This window comes from Monodelphis domestica, chromosome 1 (assembly GCF_027887165.1).
Source record: "Monodelphis domestica isolate mMonDom1 chromosome 1, mMonDom1.pri, whole genome shotgun sequence".
NCBI lineage: Eukaryota > Metazoa > Chordata > Mammalia > Didelphimorphia > Didelphidae > Monodelphis > Monodelphis domestica.
The window spans coordinates 131179034-131198174 of NC_077227.1; the positions used below are offsets into that span (position 1 = coordinate 131179034).

The 19141-nt window shown below is 37.5% G+C and overlaps 1 protein-coding gene across 1 annotated transcript in view; it reads right to left on the reverse strand.

Moving 5' to 3' along the window:
• The window catches only part of AGBL1 (AGBL carboxypeptidase 1), a 1041995-nt gene that overhangs the window by 931168 nt on the left and 91686 nt on the right, over positions 1–19141 (reverse strand). The window contains exons 2-5 of the mRNA XM_007479385.3: positions 15000–15063; positions 10795–10941; positions 9114–9245; positions 5505–5598 (exon numbers count right to left, since the gene is read on the reverse strand). Of these exons, the coding sequence (XP_007479447.2) occupies positions 5505–5598; positions 9114–9245; positions 10795–10941; positions 15000–15063 (437 nt within the window). The remainder of the gene's footprint in view (positions 1–5504; positions 5599–9113; positions 9246–10794; positions 10942–14999; positions 15064–19141) is intronic.

A 19141-nucleotide genomic window follows, 5' to 3' on the forward strand; every position in this document is an offset into this window, starting at 1 on the left:
GTTTCCCATCTAGTTAAAAACGTATTGTTTCAGTCAGTATCAGCCAGACCTTCAGTATAACAGATATTAATTGAATGTCATATTGTGTTTGTTAGATGCACGGAGAAGTCCTCCATGTATTCTAGCCTAAGCATATGACCTAAAGAAAACATGTTCCTTGTTCAAAAGGATTTTATAACTAACCTGGGGTGGGTAGGAGCAGAAGGGCCCAGACAGCATGGGGTGAAATATGCCAACTGATGAAATTCTTACAAATAACTTTAATAACTACAGAAAAGGGAAAAAATGGTAAATGTAATTCCATATAGATATATGTGTGTATATATACATACACTTGTATATATATACATATATGCACATATACATACATATAGATGTGTGTATATGCATAATTACATACACACATATACACATATGTACCCATATATATGTTGGAAAGTATTAAAATATACAGAGCAAGAGATTTGCTGGAAAAAATCAGAGCAAATTGCTCACAGGTGTGGGAAAGGAAGGGAAAACTTAGGAAGCAGAAAATACCAAAAAGTGGGTATGGGAAGAGTGGAGGAAAAAACAAGTCAAGGTCAGAGGCAGAAAGAAGACATTTCAGAACTTAAGGCAAAGTGGGAAAGAGAACAGTGGGGGGAAATTTATGAGCAAAGGGCAAAATGAAAGTATCATGGCAAGAGTACACCCCATGTTCAAATCCTTGCACTCCTATCTTACTTACTACCTCTATGATACTTTGACTTCACTTATCTTTACCTGTAACATGAAGGCATTGAACTGGACTACTTTTTTTCTGTCTTAAAATAATTTTATTTAATTAGTCAATTTAGAATATTTTCCCATGGCTACATGATTCATGTTCTTTCTCGCCCCTCCTCCCACCCCACTCCTGTAGCCAACATACAATTCCACTGGACTTTACGTGTCGTTGATCAAGACCTATTTCCACATTATTAATTTTTGCAGTGGGGTGATCATTTAGAGTCTACATCTCCAATCATATTCCCATTAACATGTGTGATCAAGGAGTTAATGTTCTTCTGTGTTTCTGCACCCACAGTTATTTCTCTGGATGTGGATATCATTCTTTCTCTTAAGTCCCTCAGAATTGTCCTTGATCATTGCATTGCTGCTAGTAAAGAAGTCCATTACATTCTATTGTGCCATAATGTATCAGTCTCTGTGTACAACATTCTCCTGGTTCTGCTCCTTTCATTCTGCGTCAGTTCCTGGAGGTCATTCCAGTTCACATGGAATCCCTCCAGTTCATTATTCCTTTTAGCACAATAGTATTCCATCACCAAAATATGCCACAATTTGTTCGGCCATTCCCCAATCAAAGAGTAGTCCCTCATTTTCCAGTTTTTTGCTACCACAAAGAGAGTGGCTATAAATATTTTTGTACGTCTTTTTCCTTATTATCTCTTTGGGGTAAACCCAGCAGTGGTATGGCTGGATCAAAGGGCATCCAGTCTTTTAAAGCCCTTTGGGTATAGTTCAAGATTGCCATACAGAATGGTTGGATTAAATTGGACTACTTTTAAGGTTTCTGCCAGCATTGACTTCTATGACCCTATGATATGGGGATTATGATTTGGGGATTTTTAATCCTGAAGAACCTAAACAGCAAGGATCTTGTTTCCTCAACATATAGGAAAATTGGTAGAAAAAATACTATTCTGTCTCACCATTATCCTCCATTTAATCCTCAAGGGTGGTAGCAATAGCAAGTGTTAAGTCAAGAGAACCTTTTACTGTGCCATCTCTGGAATATCTTCATTGGCATAAGTACCAGTAGAAACTGGCAGTGAAGAAAATATTCCAACCTTTTGATCAGGAAGTCACAATGAAGAAAAGATTAGAACCAACTAAATTCAGTCTCTCTCAGACTTTATTTTTCTTTATGGAGACTAAGGTAAAATGTGACTTTAATGTATATAAAAATCTTGAAAAGCTAAAAGTACTTTCATTAAAGTACTTCATAGATCTATAGATTCTTCAGTACTAGAACTCCCTCTACCACCAAAGTTCTCATCTCCTCTCTTATTTAGCATATAGTCTTTTTTTAAATCTTTACCTTCCTTCTTCCAAGGCAGAAGAGTGGTAAGGGCCAGGCAATGGGGGTGTGGTTACTTGTCCAGGGTCACACAGCTAGGAAGTGTCTGAGGCCAAATTTGAACCCAGGACCTCCTGTCTCTAGGCCTGGCTTTCAGTACTGAGCCACCAATCTGCTCCTTGTCATATCATCTTTAAGAGTTGTTATTGGCCAAAAAAATAATCATCACTACATTGAATATATGGTAATGAATATTTACAGGTTAGTCCTTGGGATTTGTTCTTAACACTGGACCTTGAAGCTTTTTAAATTTAAAGTCTTTAAATTCAATAGGGCGTTTGAGAGTTGATGTGGTACTGGTGGCACTGAGGATCCCAGGTTATCTCCAAAAAGACAATGAAGCATAAGAATGGTACCTGGGAGAGAAACAGACCACTATTATTGTACACTGTATCATTATTATTTAACCAATTTATAGTGGTCATGTTCCTCATTTTCATCTGACCTGAGGACTGTGGGATAGGTGTGTGTGTGTGTGTGTGTGTGTGTGTGTGTGTGTGTGTGTGATGCTCTCACACATATAAGTGTTTAAGGTATTAAAGTGCAAATACTATCAATTTGGTTTTATTTTGCCGTGGCAACTTCATCTTGGGTTCCCCCCTTTCTCAATTCTCAATATGGCATGGATCTCCTTACATGAGTAATAGGGTTGAAGAAGCAGGTGGGCATTTGGGTGGGGAGAAGGAAATCTGTATGTTCAGCATGGAGTGGGTGTCAGTAAACTGGCCTGGCATGCAACCCCAAAGGGGACTATACTGGGTCTTTGAATCCTTTCCTCTGTTCAAAGGTGTGTAGTCAGTGCCTCCATTGTAAATCTTGCCCTGAAGATGAGCTAGGGACAGTGCTTTAGTAGACAACAGCTGTGCAACTAATTTTAGTCTCATGCTGGAGAAGTGGGGCAGTTTTAATCTCCACAGAAAAGTCACTTTGACACAACGCCTGGCATCCTCTCATAAAAAAAGAGAAAGACAGCCCTGAATAACTCTAGCTCAGGCTGCTATATTTTGGAAGAGGACATTAGAGAGGGCTTTTAGTACCTAATGGAATTTTATATCCCCTTCTCCTCCCTCTAATAGTATCTCAAACAAGTCTCTGTGTCCATTCATTTAAGGAGACCTCGGGGAAATTTCCAGATTTGCTTATATGAAAGGGATCTATAGGGATCTACAGAAAACTAAAAATCTCTACTGCCAAGTTCTTCTTTAACCCTTGTTTTGTGGGCTAAGAGACCTGCTCAACAGGTGAGTAGTAAAACATTAAAAATTCAGACTCAGTTGTAGTACTTACTCGGGAAAGCTATATTTTTTGCTGAAGGATGTATTCACTCCTAAGGACTAGTTTTCCTAAATGAATTTTGTGTGTCTGTATATCCCCAGAACTTAACATGGTGCCTTGCATAGAGTAAGATTTAATAAATGTCTGTTGCATTGAATTATGCCTCTATTTTCTCATCTATAAAACTGGTTTAGCCTCTACTCCCAAATCCTGGAAGACTATAATGATTTTGAGAATTCTGTGCTGTAGAATTGAGTTACAGTAGTATCTAGTATACCATAGGTATTTAATAAAAGTTTATTGATAGACTTACTATTCTTGTTAGAGGAATTGTAGAACAGTACAACAGTACCAAGAGAACTGGACTTGGAGTCAGGAGTGAAATGATCAGGGCCCAACCCTAGCAGTTATAGTTTCTATATATGTCACTTAATATTTCTGAGTTTCAATTTCCTCATCCATACAATGAGTATACCCCACCAGGCTCATGGAACTGTAATGAAAATGTGTTACAAATCTTCAAGGGTGATATAAATGTGAATGATTATAAATGTTAATTCAACAAACAAAATTAGAAAGGGTGGATATTAAGCCTGAAAAGAGGATAGAGTTAGGTGAAGGGTTAAAGGTCCCATATTAGTAAACAGTTTACACAAGTTTCATCTAATTAAACATTAAACTGCAATACAAAATTAAATGACCTTTAACCAATGGCTAAAATCTCTGGTTGGTTGTTGAGCACTGTGGCTTTTAAACTTGAAATCTTGAGACTAGAAGATACAAGTAATAAATAATTTTCTCTAAGGAGGTATGGTCTAAAATGTTTCATTAGGCTAAAATAAGAGGAACAAAAATCTAGTCCAGATTTTACAGGACAGTCTACAAGAATAGGATGCTATCCAAAACCCTAAAAAACTCTCTTCAAGCTCAACAGCCCTGTCACCTAACCCTGTGCCTTCTATTCCTTGGTTCTGTTATTTCTTGTCCCCATTACAGTGATCACCTCTGTTCCCACATATAATTCTCACTGCTTTCTTTCCCTTTGAGGATCTCAGCCCAGCCTAGTTTCATGATACAGACACATTTGCCCTAGGAAAAGGTAAGGATGGATAGGCACTGGCAGAATTGTGGCGGCTCAGGAGCAGAATAACCAGGTAGAATATGAGTCCAAGATTAATGTAAGGACATAGAAAATAACATGCCTGAGCATGGAAATGCAACTTTTCAAACTACTCCATCTATCTTGGAAATTGGCTGAATTTCTTCTAATATTCTTTCAAGGTCCTCTATGAGTCACTCCCAAGAATGATGGATCCTAATGGCTCAGAATATCTGTAAAGCTTCTGTGCCTGGCCATCTTCTCTTTTAACATTGTGACTAGCTCTACTCTTGCAAACCAGGGACAGAAAGAATAGGCAGAGAAATTCATCTTTACGTTAATAATGGCACCTCACCTACCACACAACCATGATGGGCTATTACATGACCCAGATCACATATCAGAAATTGGACTGGCTTATGCTTCTGATCTTATGGGACTTGGCATCTTTTCAAGTCATTTCTATACTGTCTTTTGGAACAAAATAATAAAAGAATAATTTGAAAGCTGGGGACTAGCCTGGCTTTCTTTCAGTTGTCTTTTCTGTTTGGAAGTAAAATAGGAAAGGATCATGATGCTTCAGTGTACTTGCAGGGAGAAAGGAGGAGAGAGCTAAGCCTTACTGGAAGTCTCAAGAGAGTGTATCTAAGTGTATCTCCATTTCACCACTAGTTTGGACATATGTCCACCTAGCTATGTCAGGGTACCTAGGTAGCATAGTGGATAGAGTCCTAGGTCTGGAGTCAGGAAGACCCCTCTTTCTGAGTTCAAATCTGACCTCAAACACCTTTTAGTTCTATCACCCTATGCAGGTCATTTAACTCTGTTGGCTTCAGTTTCCTCACCTGTAAAATGAGCTAGAGAAGAAAATGGCAAAGCACTCTAGTATCTTTGCCATGAAAACCCCAAATGGGGTCATGAGGAATCAGTCACAACTGAAAAATAACTCAATAACAACAATGCATGTATATCTTTTAGTAGGCTAATGAGCTTCCAGTTGCTCAGTACCTGATAATCCTGGTGCGTTTCCTAGAGTAAGGGGTGATAACTTTGAATAGCAGCTCCATTGCTCCATTAATCCCCAGCATGGCTCCAGTTGTGACTGAGTAGAAAAGACAAGAGTAACAATATTTATTGTACCTGCAGCAATCAAGCTATCCTTAACCTTAGAAATATAACTTGAAAGCCTGGGAGTGTGGAGACTACTTCCTAACTTTTTGCCAGCAATCTCATCTATGTCACAGTATAGAAAATGAAGTTTGAGGCTCAAATATCATATTATTTCTAGAAAATGGGTTTAATTTGGGTCATATGCATTTTGATTTCTGTCTTTCCCCATTATACACCATTTTTTATTATTAGGAAGAACAGGAAAGAAAATTGGTGCACAGAGATTCACTTCATGGTGGGACAAGTTTTCTGATCATTTCTTCAGTCTTTCTATGAACAAACAATATTTCTGGGTCCTTCTCCATTCCGCCTATGTTCTTTGCCTGTAAACCCAGATAAAACCTAACTTGTAGAAAAGCCTACTGGTATTTGTGGTCCCATAATGATTATGTCAAATCATTATAGAATAGGGTTTTAAACTGGAAAAAGGAATCTTAAAGACCACCTACTATGCCTTTTTTCATTTTTCAGATGAATGCTCAGAGCATGGGGAGTGTCTTATCTCTGGTTATACAAAAGTAGAATGTAAAACCAGAATTTGAACCCATTCTACATTTTACATTTAGTATAATTTCCACTCATGGAAATGAGAATTGAAATTAAGTCTCTCAAGAGAAAAACACCCTTAATTGTGCTTAGGTAAAAGAGTAAGGCTTCCACATTAGTAAAGAAATGGCTATACAAATTTTAACTAATTGAACATTAAACTGCTACACAAAATTAAACAATCTTTAGCCAATGCCTTACATGTCAGATTGGTTGCTCTGTACTATGGCAACTCTCTAGATGTACAAATGTAGTAATTCACCTGATTTTAGAATGATTTTTTTAATCCAAAAAAGTAATTTATTTTACAGCAAATCTGTCTTCCTTTTTTCATGGGCACCAAGGTATCTTCCATCTTTGAGTTGGTTACAACTGAGAGAATGATTTAAGTATACCTTCAATTCCCTACTAAAATTTCAGTGATATCTCCTCTCTCATGCTGGAGGTAGTAGAGGAGTTATCCCTAGTACTCCTTCCTTTTTTGTTTTTTAGTTTGCCTGAATGGATGGTGACAAATAGAGTATATTGGCCTGGAAATAAACCCTCTGGAAGGTCATAATCTAATCCCCTTGCTTTTAATCCAGAAAAAGTAGGGGGAAAATGGAACCTAGGTAAACTTTTGACTGGTAATAGAATTGTTGGTAAGGTAAACTTTAGGTCCTTAATAGAATTGTTGGTGGGGTAAAATACCAGGCTTTCACAGTTCACACTGACAGTGTGACAGTAGTCAAAGAGTACATCTAGACAAGAGAATAAGAGTAAGAAAGTGACCCTGTATTCAGTAGCCAGCAGGACCTCTGGATGGCTGCCTGAGGCTAGTCCTCTGGCAGCTCTATAAACATACCCTATTGGACATTTGGGAGCTGCCAAAGGGCCCATTGGCTTTTGCAGCCTTATTAGGGCTCCAGCCAAGTCATCCTGCTGACAGGGGATGTTTGGAGAGTTTGCTAGTGCCTTCTATAACACCAAACAATTCATTAAGAAGACAGCAATGTACAGATTGCCTGAACTCTGTTATCCTCAGATCATTACATATGCTGTACAGAGCAGACTATAAAAATGTTTCCAAAGTATATTGTGGAACAATTGCTACAATGAGTATAGGCTTAAGAGAGGTCCCAAATAGTCATTGATATACCTCTTGCCCATAACAAAATCATTGATCTTCTTGTAGCTATAAATTGGAGGAGGGTTCCCCATCCCCAGTAGATTCTAAAGCCCTTTGGTTAGGAACAACATTTACGTAAGAGACAATATAGCCTAATCACAGACAAGAAAGAAGGGAAAAGATGGCCAGTCATTCAACTGACCTTTCCATTGTTCCAGACCTTTGATGTCATTGTCATATAGAACTCAACCTATCAATGCAGATACTCAGGAAGCCTCTAAATCATGCTCTTAGAGAAATATTTAGGCAGAGAAAAGTCAAGTGACTTGTCTATGGTCTCACAGATAAATTTTTCAGAGGTAGAACTTGGATCTAGATATATTCGTTTCCAAGACCATCCCTAAACTCTGACACCTCTTAACTGATTTTTGATTCCTCAGGGGGTAAAAAAAAAAAAAAAAAATATATATATATATATATATATATATATATATATATATATATATATATATATATAAAGTATTTCTAATTTTTGGGATCCCAAATTGGTAGCTATAGTCATTCTCTGACTAGAAAGTTCCTATGTAAATCATCATCATCATAATTAATACAAGAGGTTACTTGGCTGAAACAAGGCCTTGGTTCTTATTTGTTTTTATGTTTTGGCTGTTTGCTACATAAAGTCTCTCAGGTACCTCTTCATGAAGAGTATTTTGTTGAGGCAACTAGGTAGCACAATGGATAAAGCCAGGCCCAGAGTTAAGAGGACCTGGGTTCAAATCAGCCTTTACACACGTTCTACCTTTGTGACTAGACAAGTTATTTAATCCTGATTGCCTAATCCTTACCACTATTTCACCTTGGACTCAATACTTGGTGTCAATGCTAAGACAAAAAGTAGGAGTGTTTTTGTTTGTTTTTTGTACTTTTTTAAGAAAGAAAAAGAAAAATATACTGGAAAGAAGTAAATTGTAATTACTTTTGCTTGAAGCTATGTTGGAGAAGCAGTGTGCATAGTTTATAGAGGACTGACTTTGAAGGTAGCAAGTCATGCTCGAAGACTAAGTTGTGGAGATGTTGGCCTGAATTGGGAGATGGAATTTCCTCATCAGGAATTTTTCATAATGATGCAATCACATATCCATTCTAAATTTTCAAAGTGCTCTAAATCTATCATTTCATTTGATCCTCTCGGAAAACCATTGAAGCTGTTACTTGAAGGGTTTATTCTACCCATTTTATAGAGGAGAACACTGAAACTGAGAAGTTAAGAGGGATAAGCCAGCTGAGAAGAGCTCAAGCATAGGCTAGAAGACAAGGACTTGAAACTGACCTTTATCTGACAAAAGGAAAGAAAATGATGGGGGTTTACTGCAGCTTCAGAGGCTTAATTTAGAACTAGACTCAGGATTCTGTAAAGATGAGATGAAGATCAAAATATAAGCTCTTGCTTATCACAGCTCATCTCATAAGCAGCTATCATAAATCTAGTAAATGAAATAATGCTACTTATCCCTCCTTCTTTTCCCCCTTCATTCTCCTCTTTCCCCATTCTCTCCCAGCTCTCTCTTTTATCTATATGCCCTTGCTTTACATAGACCCCCTCCATTCACCTCAACCTTCCACTTCTACCCCTCTTCTCTGTCTCCCTCAGTCTCCCTCTGTCATTCCTTGTCTCTGTCTCTCTATCTCATAAAAACCCACACATACATGCGTATAAATACACACACTGCTATTCTGATGTCTAGTTCTTCAAGAATTGTTTCAGAAGAGCTTAATGTAGATAAACTCACCTCTTGAGGCAAAAACCTGCAGAGCCCAGAGACAATGGATAAGATTCTGGTTGTGAGACAGATTTTTCCTGGCCAAAATCAATGTTACATCAAGTGCCTCCAACTCCAGAGCTTTCTGTCCAAACTTTTTGTCTAAGAAAGCACACACAAAAGAAATTGCTTCATGAGTGTCTTCTGACATTAACCTTAAGCAAGTGATATAGTGCACATGTAAATCATTTCTATGAGTCAAGTTTTCATGGTCTGAAGAAGTAAAGATAAAATAACGTATACCATGTGCTTCTGGAGTACTACATACCCCAGCAGCAGTAGGGGGGATCCTATAAATTGCCCTCTTCTTCGTACTGTCCACTAGTTTTGTCTGCCTAATATAGTCATATACTTGTCATAAAAATGATGCCATGTTATCAGATTCCTATGTAGATCTTCCCTCATTCTCTCCTTCTTTGCTTTGAGTCCCTGGGGAACTGATAACCCTCAGTTCTTGTGAAGCTCAACCCCTGTATTTGTACCGCTGAACCCATCCTCTCCTCTGACCCAGAAGGGATTCCTTATGAATCTTATATCTTTCAAGGCAGTTAGATATAGATATATAGCTACATGTATATACATTTATGTACATGTGTACAGATATACATATATGTTATACATTCTTCAGTTATTTTTGAGTTATAGCCAAATCTTTGCAAAGCTATTTCAAGTTTTTTTGACAAAGATCCTTCTCTGATTCATTTTATAAATGAGGAAACTGAGGTAAACTGGGCTAATTGACCTGCCCAGGGTCACATAGTTAGTAAATGTCCAAAGCCAAATTTGAATTCAGGAAGATGTCTTCTTGACTCCAGTCTCAGCACTTTATCTACTGTGCCACCCACTTGCTATATATATTTCCCTAATTTGCATATGGTATATCTCAATCATAGAATATACTTCTTCCTCCCACTTTTTTGAATACATAGGGTGTTTAAGGTTGACTTCAAATGCCATCTCCATTATGATACTTTAATCATCCTGTATTTTTTTATCCTATGTATATATTGTTTCCACTGAGCAGAATGCTTTCTTTAAGGTCAAGGTCTGTTTCACTTTTTATTGTATATCTTTTAGTTCACTAAATATCCCAGATCAACATGCAAATCATTGCCTAGCCCTTTCTCTCCCATCCTGTACTTGGCCAGTTTATTTTTTTTTGGGGGGGGGGCTATTGATGATTTATATTTATCCCTATTAAATTTCATCCTATTTATTTTTAGATCATTGTTTTCATTTGCCTAGATCATTTAAGGTCTTCATCATCATCTAGTGTAGTCTTTATTCCCTCTAAACTCTGTTATCTTCAAAAATAATTATGTCATCTATGAAATCATCTAAGTCATTGATAAAATTGCAAAGCAGCACAAAGTCAAGTCCTCTACTAGAAACATCCCTCCAACAACCTAGATAAAACTATAGTAATGCCCTGATTTTGGTGATCTTTGAAAGAATAAAGCTGTCCTTGTGCAATAATTCTCATAAAGATTATGAAAGTGACTATGCCTTTGTCCAATTTCAATTAAGATTCTTTTTATTAAGATTCAATTAAGGACATGTGATGTTCCCAGTATCACTTTCATTATTACCAAAAAGCAAAATAAAACATGCTTCATTCTATTCAATGCCAGGGTTCAAGGGCCATTGGTACCTCTCTGGCCAACCTTGACCAGCAGCCTAATCAGAGGCAAGAGAATGTTGTAGTCTGGGGAAGGTGTCCGAGCAGAGTCCACCAAGGTCTGGAGTAGGGCTTCACTGCCTCCCTTACTAATCATGTAGTGGATCCTTCGATCTGTGCCTAAGGAGGGAAATGAGAGTAGAATCATTAATCATGATTTTAGAATATAGGAAACAGGCCTAAAGAGCTGGTCACAAGAAGGAATTGTTTCATTTACTCTAAAAAAGACTGGAGGAGCCAAATTATTTCCAGTTCCTAAACCACTCAATGCTCATGAGTTAGGAAATTCAGGGGAAAAGATTCATCACAGTTGAAAGGGACTACTACTACTACTCTACTCTAATCTTCCTCTATAACTCCATCAAGTTTTGGTGGAGAAAAAAGAATATAAACCTTTCTCTATAATAGATGAAATTAATTTCTAGATAGTGAACTCAAATTATTTGATAATGTATACAATTCTAGATATCATCAATGTGGATACTCTCTTCAACTCTCATCAACTCAATATGTCCATACTTTCCTTCTCAAACTGAGTGCTTCATGCCCACGATTTTACATAAATTCTCCATAATAGATCCATAGAACCTAAAGTGGGGGGTCTTAAATGCCTCTTTTGCATTCCCAAGTACCTTCTTGGTATATTTTTGGGGGGGACGATTGTGAGGAAAATAGTACCATAATTCTCTGCTTGATTGAGAAAGGAAAGAAGTGTCCCTCAGAAGACAGTATTAGGAACACACTAAGAAAAGAAAAGTAGCCCTAAATAGGGTTTGAGAAGTCCTCATATCAGAGGTGCCAGCCCTCCCCCTGTAAGATTAAAATTCTTTGGAGACTATATCTTTATATATATATATATATATATATATATATATATATATATATATATATATATATATATAATTTGAAAAATGGGTCAGAGAAAAAAAGGTACCAGTCACATGTGTCTGGCTGCTTCCTTTGCAAGCTTCCTCCCCTAGCCAGTCATCACACACACTGATACTCTCCTAACTGCCTTCCCTGAGCCAAGTATGGGGTCACACTATAGCCACACCAGTGCTTACCTAGTCACCTCTTATCACCATTATTCCTAGGCTAAAGAGACCTATTTCCCTTCCCCAATACAGTTTTTGCTCCTTGTGAGCCCTTTTCTGAGTCCCTGTGAATTGGCAGACTCTGACCTCAGTCCAGATCAGAGGTAGGTCTTCTGAATGCCAAGAGTCAGGACAAGGAGCAAGTGTCTTCAGAAACATTAGGAAGCCATAAAGCCTCTGGCATCTCCCCAGAGTGCCCCTACACCCTATCGTAAAGCACTGGCTCTTAAGTCATTCAAGGGGTTGATTTGAATCACAACATTTCAAAGATGGGCTATTTTCAGACTTTCTCTGTAAAACTCAAGGCTCTTGGGACAAGTAATTGAAACTCAATCAACTGGTCAGCAAGCATGTGCTAAGAACTTCCTATCTGCCAGGTACAATGTTGGAGAGAAAAGAAAAAGCCAGAAACTCTTCTGCTCCCAAGGAGCTTAACTTCTTAATGTAGGCAGGAGGGGAGACAAATATTAAAATTAGAATATATAGCTATGCAGAATGAATAGAAGGTAGCCTTCCTTAGAAGAGTAGGCACTCATCTCCAGAGAAAGAACTGTTGGAGTCAGATGCAGATCTAAGCATACTAACTAGTTAATTTACAGTTTTATTTTGAGGTTTGGGTTTTATGTAAGTATGATTTTACAACAATGACTAATATGGAAGTATATTTTGCATGATAATACATGTATAAATCAGATCAAATTACTTATAATTTTTGAGAGGGGGGAAGGAAAGAAGGAAAAGAGGGAAGGAGGGAGATAATTTAGATATTATAATTTCTGAAAACATATGTTGAAAATTATTATTACATGTAATTGGGTTAATAAAATATCTTTGAATTAAAAAAAGAAGAAAAAGTACTGAGCCAGGTCTCAAGATGGAAGGTTCTTGGTTCAAATTTGGCCTCAGACACTACATAGCTCTCTGACCCTGGGCAAATCACTTAATTCCCATTGCCTAGCTGTTCCCTCTCTTCTCCTTTGGAACTAATACAAAGTATTGATTCTAAGTCAGAAGGTAAGGTTTTTTTTTTTTTTTTAAAGAGAAGTCACTTAGATTTTAGAAGTCGAAGAAAGGCATCCTGGAGAAGATAACATTTGAGTTATGTCTTGAGGGAAAATGAGAATTCTGAGGGGTTGAAGTAAGGAGAGGGGGCATTCTAGGCATGAGGAATAGCTAGTGAAAAGGTGTAGAGAGAGAGAATGGAGGACCATGAATGAGAAGCAGCATGTATGGACAGAATATTAGAAGGGAAGAAAATGTATAAAGAAGCCTGGAAGGATAAGAAGGGGCCCAACTATAAAGAACTGCAAATGCCACTCAATTAACGAGTATTGATTAAGTGCAAAAAATGAAGAAAAAAGGGAAAAAAACTTAAAAACTGTGTACAAAAAGGCATAAGTGACACAAACTGGAAATAATTGCAAATGGAAGGAACGATGATTAAAGAGGAATGGGAAATGCTCTTGAAGAAAGTCAGACATCAGATGAAATTAAGGAAGCCAGCAGGTAATAAAGGGAAAGAGGATTTCAGGGATGTTAGTCAAAATGTACAGCCAAGGGATGGAATTATGTGCAAAGAACAAAAAGGAGGTCAGTATGGTTAGATTATAGAGTATGAGGAAGGGAATAAGGAATAAGAAGAAAGAAAGGTAGAAAAGGGGTTTTAAAAGCCAAAGAATTTTATACTAGATCCAAGAGATAATATGTGCTAGAGTTTACTTAGGACAGCTAAGTGGCTCAGTGGATAGAGGACTGAACCTGGAGTCAGGAAAAACTGAATCAAATGCTAGTTGTGTGATTCTGAGTCAGTCACTTAGCCCTGATTGCCTCATTTTCTACATCTGTAAAATGAAGAAGGAAATGACAAACCATTTCAGTGGCAGCTAGGTAGCATAGTGATTAGAGTGCCAGGCCAGAGTCAGAAAGACTTATCTTCTTGAGTTCAAATTAAGCCTTATATACCTACCAGCTGTGCAACTCAGGACAAGTCACTTAACCCTATTTACCTTGGTTTCTTCATCTATAAAAAGAGCTGGAGAAGGAAATGACAAACCACTCCAGTATCTTTGCTTCATGAAGTATTGACCATAACAGAAAAACAACTAAATGACAGTTTACCTCTTTTAAAAGATAACCCAAAACTTAGTTTATGGAAGTTGCTGACCAAAAAGTTCTATTCCACTGCTTTTCCATCTAGATCTCAGTGGCACCACCATACTTCTGTGCCCAACTCCCCATTTAAAGATTAACTATTTTCTTCAATTGCCAGCATTTCACATATATAAAGGAATTGCCAAGAACTAGAATGGTGGTATTGAGATACTACAGAAAGCCAGTTGGCACACATTAGAAATGCAGAGGAGTAGAAGAAGGATATTAATGCAATAGAAAAGTTAATTAGAGACATAGAAACAGCCCCAACTGATTCAGCTGCATTGTCATCTCTCTTTTTCCAGACCTAATCCTCCTTTCATGGCCCTTCCAATTGCACCTGGGAATGAGTAGCTCAGTTTGCTTTCTGCTAAGTGGGAGGCTACCATAACACTCAAGCTGTGAGTTAAAACTATTTTTATTTTGATTGGGGAGGTAGGCAGAGAAGGTCTGACCTCAGTGATCCTGAAAGACCTATGGCCTGCCCTTCCCTCTATGCTACTAATAATTAAGCAGCATGAAAAAGCAACTGTCTTTCAATATTTCATTGGCTTTTTCATTACTTTCCCTTCTTTTCAATCACTTTATATTTAATTTTTCACAGTGTCTGCGAAGTGTTTCAAAGGTGAGTTTGGAGTAAGAATACAGCAAGTCTCAGAAGACTCCACCAACAAATTAAACCAAATCTAGAAGAGGATGAATCAAATGACCATCCTCTCAGACACTGGGTCAATAGGATCTGTGAATGAGAAACAACAACAAAAAAGAATATTTCATTGTCTTTTTAAGAAGATATTGGCAGGACTGCTTCAGTAACAATGGCACCTCAGAGAAGATATGCAAAGCTATGAACATCTCTGTTTGTACCAGATTCTCATTGTCTACCAGTTACCTTTACTTGAAGACAGTAAACTAGGAAATGAAGATACTTACCAGCAGAAAGCAGCTCAGTGAGGACCTGGAGGATATTCCGAATTGATTCTCTATCAGAAGAGCTCTGAAATTGGAACAGAGGGAGTCATTTTTAGAAATGAAAATGCCCCCAATGACCTGATCTTAAAGCCTCTAAGTAATAATAATTATTGCATTCCTGTTACTTTTTCTTGGACCTTGTTACATCAGTTATAATGGATTCAACAGGTACAGGGGCTGCAGGAAGGCTTGTCTGGTAGTTGCAACTCCTTGTCTGGCAGGCAGACTGTCACTGTTGGCTTTCATTGTTTAGCCTAGGCTAATGGCTAGCTCAGCCACCAGCTTCTTTCTCTTTGTTTTTCCTCCAATATGAATCTGACTACAATCTTCTATTCTTCAAGTAGCTTAGTTATTAGATTAAATCAAGAAAGGGGATAGGTAAGTGAGAATAGGTGACCCTTGTTTTCTTCTTCAGTTGAGCCAAAACGGCTCAGTTTTAGCTTATCTAACTTCTTTTTAGTTAATCATTATCTCTATCCTACTAAACAAAAGGCAAGTGTCCTTCTTGGGAGGGCCAAGGGATGGAAAGGATCTTCAGAGTGACCCCCTGATATTAAGGGATCAACCCCTTTCAGCAGTTGTAGTTGTTGGGTTTCTTCCTCTAAAGGATGCTCTTTAACATACAGGAACCTTTTTCTTTTTCAGGGTAAGGGAAATAGAGGCAAAGTTTTCCACAGGTTGGGATATAGAGCTCCTGGTCTTTGCTCCACACTTAGCAGAGTTCAGAGGACAAAGACCCTTTCCATTAGCAGTTTTTCCCACAATCCTCTACTCTCACTCCAACTATCACTCCCCCTTCCCATCACATTCTAACTGCTGTCTGTTCCACTTCATTGGGCAGAAATGCAAAAGCTTGATTCACAGTTTTCCTTTTCACAATACCCTTTCTCATTAATCTTGAACTATATCAACAGAAATCTTGTGCCCTCATTTAGCTTTTGCCCCTTCCCCCAACTTTGGGCTGCTAAGACCCCATCTAGGGTGTCCAGTCAGGAATGACAACATAGTTACTCATAACTGGAATGAGATGGAGGACAACAAAACTTTGCCATTTACCCTATAAATGTATATTAAAGTTCTTTGGGGGGGGCAGCTGGGTAGCTCAGTGGATTGAGAGTCAGTCCTAGAGATGGGAGGTCCTAGGTTCAAATCTGGCCTCAGACACTTCCCAGCTGTGTGACCCTGGGCAAGTCACTTGACCCCCATTGCCTAGCCCTTACCACTTTTCTGCCTTGGAGCCAAATCACGTATTGACTCCAAGACGGAAGGTAAGCATTTTTATTTTAAAAAAAAAAGTTCTTTAGACCTCACCCTCTCCCATACCATTGCAGTCCATGGACTCCCAAGAACTGCCTTCTAATCTGTGTGTGCATCCTAAAGACTCTTGGGCCTTGACATCTGCCCTAATGCTGCACCCTTAGAACTTTCAGGACTTTCCATCCAGCCTGCAATTAAACTTTCTTGTATTTGATATCTCCTTTAATTATAGCAAGTGTCCCTTAAGAGTAAAAATTATCTTGATTTTTCTATTTGCTTCTCTAGTACTTAGCATAGTGCAAGACATATCTTAAGTACTTAATAATTAAGTTTTCATTCATCTTTTTCATCTGCATACAGACATGCCCAGGTCTCCACAAACCTAAAACATTTTTTAATCCTTTTCCTTTGGTCTTTTACTCAGTCAAGTATTGTAACCATATCTCTCTCTCTACATCCCTACTACCCTTCAGTCTTCTTCAGCCCCTTTCAATCTGGCTACCCCCTTATCATTCTAATGAAATTTCTCTCTCTAATGCACCAATGACCTAATTGCTATATCCATTGAACTATTTTACTTGTCTTTCTTGAATTCTGATATAACATTGTTGGCTACCTCCTCCTATTAGATAGCCTTTGCCTTAACTAGCACCATTATAATATCTCCTGGTTCTACACTTCTTTAACCCATGCCTTTCTGTCTATTCACTTGATATCCTCTTTCAAATCCTTTAAATACTTTAAGGTTGGTATTCCTCAAGGTTCTTTACTTGAACTTTTCTCCACAATTTACTCCTTTCTTTACCAATCCTATTCACTCTCTTAGACTTAGCAACCAGTTCTATGCAGACAATTCCCAAATCCATGTGCAAATTCCCATTTCTTTTCCAATCAAATTATATCACCCTGACCTCTTTTCTGAGCTCCAGACCCAAATCCCCACCAAGACTTCTCAAACTGGATTATTACTAGTAGTTCAAGATCAATATCTTCAAAACCAAGCTTATTATTTCACTTAACCTATCCTATCCTCCCCCCAAAATAGATTGCTTTTTCTTCTGAATTCCTTGTTCCCAGTGGCATCACTATTTTCCACAACTTCTTCACACCTTTACATATATATGTATGTATAATCTGATAGCAAATTCTATAGATTTGGTTTTGAATTTCAACTTCTCTTACATTCACACTTGGTGCAAGCTTTCATTACCACCTGGTTAGATCATTGCAATTGAATCTGAATAGATTTCCCCACCTCTTCTTACCCTCCACTTGAAAACATACTGCTGACAGAATTTTCTTCCTTATGTGTTGATCTGATGATAAAATGTTTTCTGCTTTAAAAAAATCTTCCACAAATTAAAAGCAATCAAAAGCTCTTTTGTTTGGCATTCAACATCCTCCATAATCTAGGACTACCATTGATTGTTATCCAGACCTATTTCATAACATTCTCCTTAATATATTCTTCATTCCAGCCAATTTGAACCTTTTTGTTGCACTCAGTATTGCTTTTGTGCTTTTACTTGCCTTCATTTAAATTGTTTCCTTTGTTTAGAATGACCTCCTTTGGCTTCTTGAATTCATACACACCTCTAAACCCCAAAGAAAATGATACTTCTTTCATTAAAAATGAGAGCAAGGGAAGATATGCCTTCCTTGAACTCCAAAGAAAATGGTAATTGTTTAATGATATTCTCCTTGTTGCCCTGTGACAACCAATAACTTTACTGTATGACTCCACATATTACTTTTGAACCTCTAATCCATCAGGCAATATTTTATGTATATTTATATATCTATGCCTTATCCATTGCTATACAAGAATATAAACACTTTGGGGACAGGGAATTGAATGGATTAGTATTTTGCTAGCAATAAATACTCAATAATTATAACTTGAATGCTGAATAAATGAGCAGACTAGCATTTATGTAATTCTTCATGGTTCACAACTTTGTGCATAACTTCTTTTTTGATCTTCACAAGTAGATAGTACAACTACTGCTACACCTATTTGACAGATGAGGAAACTAAGGCTTGGTGAATTGTCATTTTCCCAGCATCCCACAGCTAGTAAATTTCTAAAGCCATTTAAATTCAGGTTTTCCTGACTCCAGTCCCAGTTTTCTAGCACATGACTAATGCCATGATTAAATGCCACATGACTAAAGAAATTAAGCCCTTATCAACTGGGGAATAGCCTAATGGGTTATGATATATGTTTGTAATGGAATATTATTGTGCCATAAGAAATAACAAATATTATCACAAAATCCTGGAAAGACTTATATGAAGTGATGCAAAGTGAATTGAGCAGAGCCAGGATAATGTTGTACACAGGAGCAGTAATAATGTATGATAATCAACTGTGAATGGCTTAACTATAATCAACAAAACAAGGATCCAGGAAAATTCTAAGTGATTCATGATGAAAAATGATATCTACTGCCACAGAAGGAACTGAATCTGAATGCAGATTGAAACATACCATTCTTTGCTTTATTCCCTCCATGATTTTTTCTCTAGCATAAGCAACATGTGTCTAGTTGTAGAACTTGAAAAACAGGAAATATGTTATATGGTAATATATGTACAATCTATATCATCTTACCTGCCTTCTTGGAGAGGGGGAAGAATTGGGGACTAGGGGGGGAAAGAATGAGAAAGCTTTTTGTACATAAAACTAATATGAAAATTTTTTTGGATATACATATTTATTACATTATTACAATTTTATAACAAATCATATATATTATGTTATTGTTACCTATTAAATTGTTTTATATATGTATGGATAGATAGATAGATAGATAGATAGATAGATAGATAGATAGATAGATAGA